This window comes from Apodemus sylvaticus, chromosome 10, assembly GCF_947179515.1.
Source record: "Apodemus sylvaticus chromosome 10, mApoSyl1.1, whole genome shotgun sequence".
NCBI classification, from domain to species: domain Eukaryota; kingdom Metazoa; phylum Chordata; class Mammalia; order Rodentia; family Muridae; genus Apodemus; species Apodemus sylvaticus.
In genome coordinates this window covers 49,774,012-49,786,215 of record NC_067481.1, presented here as the reverse complement: position 1 = coordinate 49,786,215, position 12,204 = coordinate 49,774,012, and the positions used below count along the sequence as shown (strand labels likewise).

The 12,204-nt window shown below is 37.4% G+C and overlaps 1 protein-coding gene across 1 annotated transcript; it reads left to right on the top strand.

Annotated features, from left to right (window-relative positions):
• Positions 1-8,851: 8,851 nt before the first annotated feature.
• Positions 8,852-9,787, top strand: LOC127694055 (olfactory receptor 1468-like). The gene has a single exon (XM_052195438.1). It carries the CDS (start codon positions 8,852-8,854, stop codon positions 9,785-9,787), a length of 936 nt encoding a protein of 311 aa, XP_052051398.1.
• Positions 9,788-12,204: the final 2,417 nt, after the last annotated feature.

Genomic DNA, 12,204 nt, shown 5'->3' with positions numbered 1-12,204 from the left:
AACAGAACACCAATGGTCCATGCTCTAAGATCAAGAATCAACAAATGAACCTCATAAAGTTGCAAAGCTTCTGTAAGTCAAAGGACACTGTCAATACGATAAAAGGACAACCAACAGATTGAGAAAAGATCTTTACCAATCCTACATCTGATCAATAGATAATATACAATGTATACAAAGAACTCAAGAAGTTGGACTCCAGAGAATCAAATAACCCTATTAAAAAATGGTCTATGGAGCTAAACAAAGAATTCTCAACTGAGGAATACCAGTTGGCTGAGAAACCCCTAAAGAAATGTTCAGCATCCTTAATTATCATGAAAATCAAAACAACCCTGATATTCTACCTCACATGAGTCAGAATGGCTAAGTTCAAAACTCAAGGAACAACAGATGCTAGAGGATGTGGAGAAAGAGGAACAATCCTCCACTGCTGGTGGGATTGCAGGCTGATAAAGCCACTCTGGAAATCAGTTTGGTGACTCCTCAGAAAATTGGACATAGTATTACCTGAGAACCCAGTCATACCACTCCTGGGCATATACCCAGAAGATGTTCCAACATGTCATAAGGACACATGCTCAACTATGTTCATAGCAGCCTTATTTATAATAGCCAGAAGCTGAAAATAACCCATATGTTTTTCAACAGAGGAATGGATACAGAAAATGTGGTATACTTACACAATGGAGTACTATTCAGTTATTAAGAATGATGAATTCATAAAATTCTTAGGCAAATGAATGGAACTAGAAAATATTATCCTAAGTGAGATAACCCAATCACATATGGTATGCACTCACTGATAAGTAAATATTAGCCCCAAAGCTCAGAATACCCAAGATACAATCCACAGATCACATGAAGCTCAAGAAGAAAGAAGGCCAAAGTATGGGTAGTTTGGTTCTTCTGAGAAGGGAAACAAAATACTTACAGGAGCAAATATGTAGATAGAGTATAGAGAAGAGTCTGAAGGAAAGGCCATCTAGAGACTGTACCACCTGGGGATTCATCCCATATACAGTCGCCAAACCTTGACACTACCGTGGATGCCTAGAATGATTTCTGAAAGGAGCCTGATGTGGCTGTCTCTTGAGAGGCCCTACCAGAGCCTTACAAATACAGAGGCAGATACTCACAGCCAACCATTGAACTGAGCACAGGTTGCCAATGGAGGAGTTAGAGAAAGAACTAAAGGAGATGAAGTGGTCTGCAACCTCATAGGAAGAACAACAATATCAACCAATCAGACTCCCCCCCCCCCCGCCCAGAGCTCACAGGGACTAAGCCATCAACCAAGGAGTACACATGGCTCTAGATGCATATATAGAAGAGGACTGCCTTGTCAGGCATCAAGGGAAGGAGAGGTTCTTGGTCCTATGAATGCTTGATAGATGACCCATGTGGAGGTGGGGGTGGGTGGGTAAAGGAAGACCTTCATAGAAGTAGGGGAAAGGAGGATGGGATAGGGGCTACAAGGGAAGGGGGGAACCTGGGAAAGGGAATAACATTTGAAATGTAAATAAAGAATATATCCAATAAAAAATAAAAAATTATTAAATAAATAAATGAATAAATAAATAAATAACACCTGTTTATTGAACAGAGACACCTAAAGATATAAGGTTCTGGAAAAATGTGTTTCAAGTTCTGGGAGAGCATAACTTTCAGCTCATATTACTATATGATAAAAGCTATCTAAGAAAATTGAAAGAGATCAAGGACCTCCATGTAAAGCCAGACATATGGAAATTAATAGAAAAGAAACTGGAGAAGACCCTTGAGGACATCGGTACAGGGGGAAAGTTCCTGAACAGAATACCAATAGCTTATGCTCTAAGATCAAAAATTGATAAATGGGACCTCATAAAATTACAAAGTTTTTGTAAGGCAAAGGATACCATCAAAAGGACAAACCAGCAACCAACAAATTGTGAAAAGATCTTCACCAACCCTACATCTGACAGAGGGCTAACATCCAATATATACAAAGAACTCAAGAAGTTAAACACCAGAAAACCAAATAACCCTATTTAAAAAAATGGGGTACAGAGCTAAACAAAGAATTTTCACCTGAAGAACTTCGGATGGCTGAGAAGCATCTTAAAAAATGTTCAACATCATTAGTCATTAGGGAAATGCAAATCAAAACAACCCTGAGATTTCACCTCACACCAGTCAGAATGGTTAAGATTAAAATCTCAGGAGACAGCAGGTGTTGGTGAGGATGTGGAGAAAGAGGAATATTCCTCCACTGCTGGTGGGGTTGCAAGTTAGTACAACCACTCTGGAAATCAGTCTGGAGGTTCCTCAGAAAACTGGGCACGTCACTTCTGGAGGACCCTGCTACACCACTCCTGGGCATATACCCAGAGGATTCCCCAGCATGTAATAAGGATACATGCTCCACTATGTTCATAGCAGCCCTATTTATAATAGCCAGAAGCTGGAAAGAACACAATGTCCATCAATGGAGGAATGGATACAAAAAAAATGTGGTACATATACACAGTGGAGTACTATTCAGACATTAGAAACAGTGAATTCATGAAATTCTTAGAGAAATGGATGGAGCTAGAGAACATCATACTAAGTGAGGTAACCCAGTCTCAAAATATCAATCATGGTATGCACTCACTGATAAGCGGATACTAGCCTAGAAACTTGGAATATCCAAGACATAATCCACATATCAAATGATGTCCAAGAAGAATGGAGGAATGGCCCCTGGTTCTGGAAAGGCTCAGTGCAGCAGTGTAGGGCAATAACAGAACAGGCAAGTGGGAAGGGGTGGATGGGGGAACAAGGGGAGAGAAGAGGGCTTATGGAACTTCTGGGGAGTGGGAGCCAGGAAAGGGGAAATCATTTGAAATGTAAATAAAAATATATCAATAAAGAAAAAAATTTTAAAAAAAGAAAGTAAAAAATAAAAAAATATATAAATAAACAAACAAATAAATAAATAAATTACACCTGTTTATTGAACAGAGACACCTAAAGATATAAAGTTCTGGAAAAATGTGTTTCAAATTCTGGGAGAGCATAACTTTCAGCTCATATTATTATACCTATAAATATTATCTAAGAAAATTGAAAGAGAAATGAAAATTTTCCATTATGCAAACAGTATAATTAATTTTTTGAACCACTAAGCTAGCTCTACTGGAAGGATAACTTCAAATCGAAGAGAAGGATAAATACAACAAAGTGGCCAGAAGTCATTAAAAATTCATTATAATTAATCCAAAAGAGGTCTAAGATAACAAAAAAATCAAAAAATGGCTAGTTCTAAGGAAAATATTTTATTAATAACATGAATGAATTAATAATAATTTATAATAATGAATTCATTAATGCTCTTGATTCCCCCAACAAAATGGCATAGTTCAGCAGTCTGTATTAGGAAACAGAAGCTACCCTATGCTTTCTGCTCTCCCCAACAAACACGCTTTACCACCAAAGACAGATGACACTGTAGAGTAAAAGATGGAAAAATGTCCTCCAGTCTCCTCTACTATCCATCTAACCATTCAAATCCATACCTTACTTTTCTCTATCTATTTAGAAATCAGGCAAAAAATAAACAGTACAAGAAGCACATAAACGTGCAGGAATACATGCACCCACACACATACATAAAACCCATAAAAATCACAAAATCAGTAACTGTAATATATAATCAAAATAACACTAAGATAAAACATGAACAGACAATTATGAGATAAAAAAAAATCTCCAAAAAAATACCATAGAATATATTTTGACTTGGCTATCTACTCCTGGGCATGGAGTCTACCCTTAAGTGTGGTTTGTATACACAGACTCCATTGGAGACTTTTCCCTATAGAGAATGATAACCAATTACAGATAGATTCTGAATTAGGAATGGAAAACCATGTCTGCTTCATCTTCTCAGCTCTGGGACTGCTCTCTGATTTAACTTGTGTAGGCTCTAGGCATGCCACTGTAGTCACTGGGGGATCACATGTGCATCCAGCCTGTTGTGACTAGAAGGCACTGCGATCTTGGAGTCTCCCATTTCCTACATTCTATCTGCCTCCTCTTTAGCATAGTTCCATGAGCCATAAGAAAAAAACTTTAATGGAGACACCCATTTAGGACTGAATGTCCAAAGGCATGTCTATTTCTGCACATTGTACAGTTATATGTCTCCACATTTGTTGCCAGCTGCATGAGGAAGCTTCTCTGACAAAGGCTGAGTGCATGGATATAACACAATGTAGTTACAAGTCATTATATTGCTACATTTCGTTAGCAGAACAATAGTATTTGATTTTCTCCTAGGTCCATGGAATATATAGTCCTAGTTTCTTAGTCATCTGAGCAGTGTCAGGTTTGGATTACATTTCATTGAGTGAGCCTTAAATCCAATAAGATAGTAGCTTGTTCCCCATACAAGTGTTGTGCCACTATTGTAATACAATATCACATAAGCACATCACCATTGTAAATCAATGTGTATATAGCTGGCTTGGCATTTACTTTTCTCCTCTATTATTATGCAGAATATCTTCTAGTAGCATGAACATATTCAATGGGCAAAGGCTCAAGTTAGTTATCAGCTTGATTCCCATATTCAATGAGATATTTGGGTATTTTTTGGCATTAGGACATTACCATAAGTTTGTAGAAAATTTCCAGTGTCCTCATATATCTATTCCAGTCATTGACTAAAGGGCACCATTGAACTCCACAGCTACCCAGATATTGCCAAAGCTATTGGTTGTTCCTTAAAACTGGTGCTACATGCTTAAATTCTTCCAGTTACAAGGCAAAAATCCAAGAAAAGAACTCCAGTCCACCTCTCTCACTGTCTAAAATTATTCTATCAAGATGGACATCAGATCTTAGTATTTGTATGTCATGGAGACCTCCTATGACACATTTCTCTGTGATCCAGAGAAGTACCAGTGTGATCCAGAGAGAATCAAGTGCAAGGAACACACACTGAAAGCAGAAGTTACAAATGCCATCTATGGTTCTGTGCAAAATAGTAGGTGCTATGATGGTGAGATAGGCTGCTGAGGTTTGCCTAGAGAGGTAAGGTGCCAAAAGCAACAGTGGGAATGAAGATCTGGGCTCTTAAAAGATATTTACCTACCAAACAATTTAACATTATTTGAGGTAGATTTTTTGAATTAATTGACATGCATACAAAATAAATTCATATACACATCATCTTTGTTAGTAGCATGTATGTCTCTTCTAGGGTCTGTTTATACCAAGTTGTGTTGTATTGAGAGTACTCACCTAGAAATCTTTCCAAAGCGTATGCTTTTCATGGTAGCGTGCTATCACAAAATTGATGGATTCTTGTGTGAATTTTCATACTTCCAATATATTTTATCACACACAGTTTGGTGCTTACGTATTTTGTGAATATTCCAACAATGTGTTCACCCTTCTAAAAATAGGTTCTTGGCATGTGAGGTTAGGGCAAATCCCAAGTGAACCAAATACTATACATATATCCATCTTCATCTTCCCTCAAAATATATGCAGATGTGATCAGGGTTGTAATATATCGCTAATAGAGAACTCTTCATTGGTCCTAGAAAGTTGCTGATTACTTTTATTAATTACTTTCCTGGGTTATTCTGGGAGCTGGACTCCTCTGGGAGCAGGTTCCCTTAGGCACAGGGATGAATAGAATGATAGATATGACCAGGGAAGGTACACAGACTATGACCATAAAGGTGTTACTTCACAAGCCTACAATTAATAAAGAGATTAATGTCTCAGGCTGGCCTCACAGGGTCACTTGAAGAAATCCTAGGTGAGTTTGGAATAGTAGTGACTAACTGACTTTAATGTCCTTCTAACCCAAGAGCATAGTTTTCCCAGGTTATAAGATGTTCTGCAGTGTTGAGTTTTAAATGTGATAATTTCTCTATTCTCCACCTCTCTTCCTTTCAAGTCTTCCTATCTGTCTACAAGCATTTTCCCTATTGGTTTCCAGGTATGTTTGTTGATAATATTAATTAACATCACAGCATGCTATGTTCATACCATACTCTATCACTTCAGTATAGCAAAATCTCTGTAATTCATACAGGTTTCATGCAGTACTTCTTAAGCTTTGTTTTATTTTAAAATCACCAAAAGAGAGCTCAAAATTTTCATAAGGGCCTTCCCTCAAGAATGCAGTTCTATCCGGAAGAACATAGTGAACTATAAATTCAAAGGTAACTCCCATCCATTTACCTCAGGCAACTAACTTTCTCGGGATATGAATGAAAATGTAATATTTTAATCAAAGGATAAAATCAACATTTAAATAAAATATACTGGTGAGTTTTTACTCACATTAAGTTTTACAAGCACAGCCTTAGGTGATTCTTAGGTTGACTTTATCCAGGGAATTTGGAGTTTCATGTATCTGGGAGAAACAAAGCTGTTGTCTTCATCATGTGGCATTTGTACGTGAACTTCTCATCAGTGATTTCACTCAATACATGAGATAGGAGTCTTCACAGTTTTACCAGAAGAAAACATCTGACAAACTCCGTGTGTTTTTAGTAGATACTTCCCTTAATAATATCACCAGATAATTATATAAAATATAGAAATTATTAGTGAAGGTGAATTAAGCATCCAGGTGTGATACCTCAACAGTTGGTATTTCTGCAAGTTTTCCATTTCATTTGTCAGATTTAAGGCATTGTGATACTTATTGAAAGCAGAATATTCCATAAATCCAAAGAAGCCATACCATATAAACATATACATGTGCATAGAGGTAAGGATTAGTAGTGAGGGAGACAGACAAAGAGTATATTAAGGTTCATTTTCACAAATCAGCTCTCTGGACTAGAGAAAATGACCAATACAGGCTCGGTAAATCCAGAAATCAACCCAGTATCCAAGGCAGTCCTGGAACTACAGGCTTGAAACTGAAGGCACTCAGGAGCAGAGATTTCTCTTCTTGGATGACTACAGATTTTTCTTTTAATACTTTCGATGTCTGTATGAAATCCACCACATAAATCTAAGTAATTTGAGTCACTCAGAGTGGACAAAGGTAAATGCACACTAAATTGCAAAATGTGTAGAAAATTAATACAAGGCAAAGCCAAGTTGATACATTAAATAAGCACTTGGAGACACATATTGGAAAAGAAGCTCACAAAAAAGGAGAGTAGAAATATTTCTACACTTTCTAAAATTTTCACCTTTTTCTGAGCATACTGATACCAAATGAAATCACTAGGAATGAAGTATGAAGACAGTTAGGTTATCATTTGAATTGGTAACATGAGTAAGTCGCATATATGAAGCTCTATGATATTGTCCATGAATACAAATTTACATACTTTAAGACTATAACAGAAAGTCAAACCCAGGGGTAAAGGGATAAGACTAGGAATTCTTGTTGAGGGAAGAATTGATAGCAATAGTTACTCTATTTTGATAGCACAGTGATTTCTTTAAAAGTGCACAGGTGCATTTCCAAGTGCAAAAGGCAGCTAATAATATCAATGGCATATTGGTAAATGCAGTCAGCAAGCAGGGTGTCAATGTTGCAGGATGAAGACACACATGATTTTCCAGAACTAAGTTTAAAATCTGTGGGAAGTCCATTATAAAGATCTGATTAGGGCATCAAGTACTGAAGAATAAGTACTAGACATATTGGGAAAATGGTAGCAAGTCTCTAGATTGTCTTGGGAGATTTATCTTAGAAAGCTACAGGAACTGTGCCTGAAGGATAAATGGTAATCCAGGTGAATGGGAACAATGAAAAGAAATTATTAGGCAGATGAAACTCCATGTCAAAAACTCAGAGCATTGAGAGACCGACATTAAAATTCATGATAGCTGGACAATGGTATTCAAGCATATTATATGACCAAATGTGACAGTGGAGGTAGGGAGAGTTTAGGTACATCAATGTGAAGTGTGCCTCTAAAAGAAGTTCAGATTTTATCATACACTTAGAATCCAACAAACAATTCATTAGCAAGAATGGATGACTGGAATTTTACTTTACATATAAAGATCAAAGGAAACTGAAAAAAGTGTTGAGGTTCAGAATCAATGGGGTGAATTGAGGGGTAACTCCAATAGTGCAAGTGAGATGATATTCTTCTGTAAAGTAGTAATATTTTGTACAAACATTAATTAAAGAGAAAATGAATTTCAGGATTTATAGGACATGCAGCATGGGGCATAGATAATAAGAGAAATGAACAAATAAAATAAAACTCAAATTTCTCTATTGGTCATGGATTCCTTTCTGATACAAAAGACTGAAGAGGCATGGAAAAGAGGAGAAACAAGCTGAAAATGAAGGTTTTATCTGAAATTTGCAAAGGTGGAAGTTTTATTTGGAATTTGCTGTGAATATAATGACTGTACCACATTTTAGGAAAAAAATCATTCATTTTTACAAAGCAGTTTTTCCAGATAAGATAAAAATCCAACCTGAGACTGAAATGGTAATCTAAGCTATTCAAGACCATGAAGTTCTCATTGGCATAGATGTGTATAAAATAAGACCATCTTCACTGAAGCCTAGAGAACATTGAGATGCAAGAAACTGACAGAGCTGAACCAACTCATAATCACTGAGGCTACATAATCACCTGACAAGTAAGAGAAAGCCAATGCATTTTATATTTTAGATCAGAGTAGGACTTAAAGGATGGAATGCTGAAGCATTCAAAAATGAATTAAATTATTTATTACAATAGAAACTCTATCTACTGAGAATATATAGGTAGTATGAAGATTATAAGATTAATTATAAAAAAATATATTCAAGTACGTTCATTTTTATGTAAAGTTGTGAGATGTCCTCTACTTTCCTCACAGGTATTACAGAAAGATCATGCCTGGACACAATCAGACTATCATCTCTGAGTTCCTCCTCCTGGGCCTGCCCATCCCCCCAGAATACCAGCACCTGTTCTATGCCCTGTTCCTGGCCATGTACCTCACCACCGTCCTGGGCAACTTTATTATCATCATCATCATTCGACTGGACTCCCATCTCCACACACCCATGTACTTGTTCCTCAGCAACTTGTCCTTCTCTGACCTCTGCTTTTCCTCTGTCACAATGCCCAAGTTGCTGCAGAACATGCAGAGCCAAGTTCCATCCATCCCCTATGCAGACTGCCTGACACAAATGTACTTTTTTCTGTTTTTTGCAGACCTTGAGAGCTTCCTCCTGGTGGCCATGGCTTATGACCGCTATGTGGCAATCTGCTTCCCTCTTCATTACACCAGCATCATGAGCCCCAAGCTCTGTGTGATTCTGGTGGTGCTGTCCTGGATGCTGACCACGTCCCATGCCATGTTGCACACTTTGCTCTTAACTAGGTTGTCTTTCTGTGAAAACAATGTGATTCCCCATTTTTTCTGTGATCTGTCTGCTCTCCTAAAGCTGGCCTGCTCTGATATTCACATTAATGAGTTGGTGGTATTGTTCATAGGAGGGCTTGTTGTTATACTTCCATTTCTACTAATCATAGTGTCTTATGCACGCATCATCTCCTCCATCCTCAAGGTCCCTTCAAGTCGAGGCATCCACAAGGTCTTCTCCACTTGTGGTTCTCACCTGTCTGTGGTGTCACTGTTCTATGGGACAATTATTGGCCTCTACTTATGTCCATCTGCTAATAACTCTACTCTAAAGGACACTGTCATGTCTATGATGTACACAGTGGTGACTCCCATGTTGAACCCCTTCATCTACAGCCTGAGAAACAGAGACATGAAGGGAGCCCTAAAAAGAGTGCTTCAAAAGAAAGCTATCTTCTAACTATGATAGTCATCATTCAGATGTCTTTATAACATAATCAAGTAAATTTACTGATACTAATATTAGTAATGCTGATCTTTTCTTTTTAAAAGTAGGCTACTTTTTTAAAGGAGCATTCTAGTAATTATTCAATATATAAAATGTGCTTTTAACTACGGCCCCTACTCTCCCCTCATGCCCTTTTGATACGAGACAACTACTGCATAAGAATTCTTAAACTATAGTTTAGATATTATTTCTAAATGGCATCTATATTCCATACATCATTAAAATCTGTCCCCAGATTTTGGCATTTTGACCAGAATTCCTTGTCTATATTATCAGTTTTAGTTTTATTATTAATTGTTTTATTTATTTGCATTTATTATTACATTCCAAACATTGCCCTCCTTTCCAATGGCCCCTTGCAGAGTTCTTCACTCCATCTCCCTTCTCCTTTGCCTCTGAGAGGGTGTCTTCATAAAGTCATTGGAGAGATCCCATACTATCAAACAGCACAGCTGAAAGATCTAGACCAGAAAGAAACAAACATAAACAAGTGGAGCAGAGGGCAGGAAATGGAGCTAAAATCTACCAATTAGAAACAAAGAGAACAATACAAAGAATTAACAAATCCAAGAGTTGGTTCTTTGGAAAAAATCAACAAGAGATATAAACCATTATCCAAACTAAAAAAGGGGCACAGAGACAGTATCCAAATTAATAAAATCATAAATGAAAAGGGAAACATAACAACAAACTACAAGGGAATACAAAACATCATATCTTACTAAAAAAGCCTATACTAAACCAAACTGGAAAGTCTCGAAGAAATGAATGATTTTCTAGACAGATAAACACATATCAAAATTAAATCAAGATCAGGTAAACTAAACAGTCCAATAACCCCTTAAAAAATAGAAGCAAGCAATAAAAACTTTCCAACCAAAAAAGACCCAAGGCCAGTTGATTTTGGTGCTGAATTCTATTAGGCATTCAAAAGATTGATAATACCATTGCTCCTCAAACTATTCCACAATTTTATATTTAAATATTCCCCCATGTCTTTGTTATCATTTATGAGATGCCCTAGCCCTAAATCAGTTTTTATAACACTGTCACCACCAGGTTTTATTTTGTATCTTACTGTGAATTATTATATGCATGGCCTGTTATTTTTTTCTCTAGTAATGAGGCAAGAGCTAGAGGATTATAGAAAGCTCAGTTTTCAAGGATACTGCTCTTGTGTTCATTTGCACTTTTGGAACTTTGGATTTAAAGACTTTGTACCTGTTTACATTATTACACATATAAAAGCAAGTAGAGGAAGAGATTGGCTATTCACATCAACTCAAGTGCTAGAAAAGGTTACACTCTTTCCTGTGGACTCCCTTTGAAAACTTTGTATACTTTGTAACTTTGTAAACTTTGAAAGCCATCAAGGCAAGAGTGACCAACAGCTAGACATCTCCTCTACACCTAATTGTCATAACAGCATTCCCAGCCTCTATAAATGTCACATCCCCAGTGCCCACCCCAATAGGACCCTTCCCAGATTGGGCAAATTTTAGGGTAAGTCTGAACAGGAAAACTCACCAGTCCCTGAGCCTCTCACAGAAACCCACCAATCCCTGAATAGAAAAATTCACCAATTCCTGAGCTCCCCAAGCCAAGGACTTGAAATCTCACCAGTCCTCAAACTGGAAATCTCTGCCCTGAAAAGCTCCACCCTCTAAGAAATTCTATATAAGCCCTGCCTACTGTTAACAGCCAACCTTGGATTTGTGCCTCCCAATAAATCTCTTATGAGATGTGCTGCCTGATGTGATTCTGTCATCGGAAGAAGCCTAAAAGCAAAAAATAGAAGCAAAGAGGTGAAGCAGAGCATATGATATAACTTCCATTATATCATAGCAATCGCCATTGTATTCTGTTTTGTTAAGTGTATGAAAAGATTATTTGGAATAAGCTTGTCTCCTTCTTGCTGAGATCCCTCCATCTGTCCTGGCTTTAATTTCCACCAACCATATCTGGAGATGCTGGTTTGGTAAGTAAGTGTTGGTGCTTACAGTGATTTTAATAGGAAATGTTCCCTGTAGGCTCAGGTATTCGAACACTTGGTACCCAGTTGGTGGTACTCACTGTTTTGAGAGGGTATGGGATGCTGCAGTCTTGCCAGAGAAAGTATATCACTGGGGGAAGGATTAAAGATCGTAAAGCCTCTCTGATTCCTGATTCTGGTTAAAGATGTGAGATCATTACAAAAAACACAACCAATCAAAATGCAGAGACACTTGATACTGTGGTACTCATTCCAACAGACACATCTACAGCACAACTCCTATAAGGTCTATAGACAGAATACAAAACTATAAGTTCCAAAAGAACAGGAATTGAGATTGTGTCTCTTAGAAATGTCAGAGAAGCTACACCAATAC

Bases quoted from the DNA above. Each gene is read 5' to 3' on its own strand.
- LOC127694055 (XM_052195438.1), top strand. From the start codon at position 8,852: ATGCCTGGACACAATCAGACTATCATCTCTGAGTTCCTCCTCCTGGGC.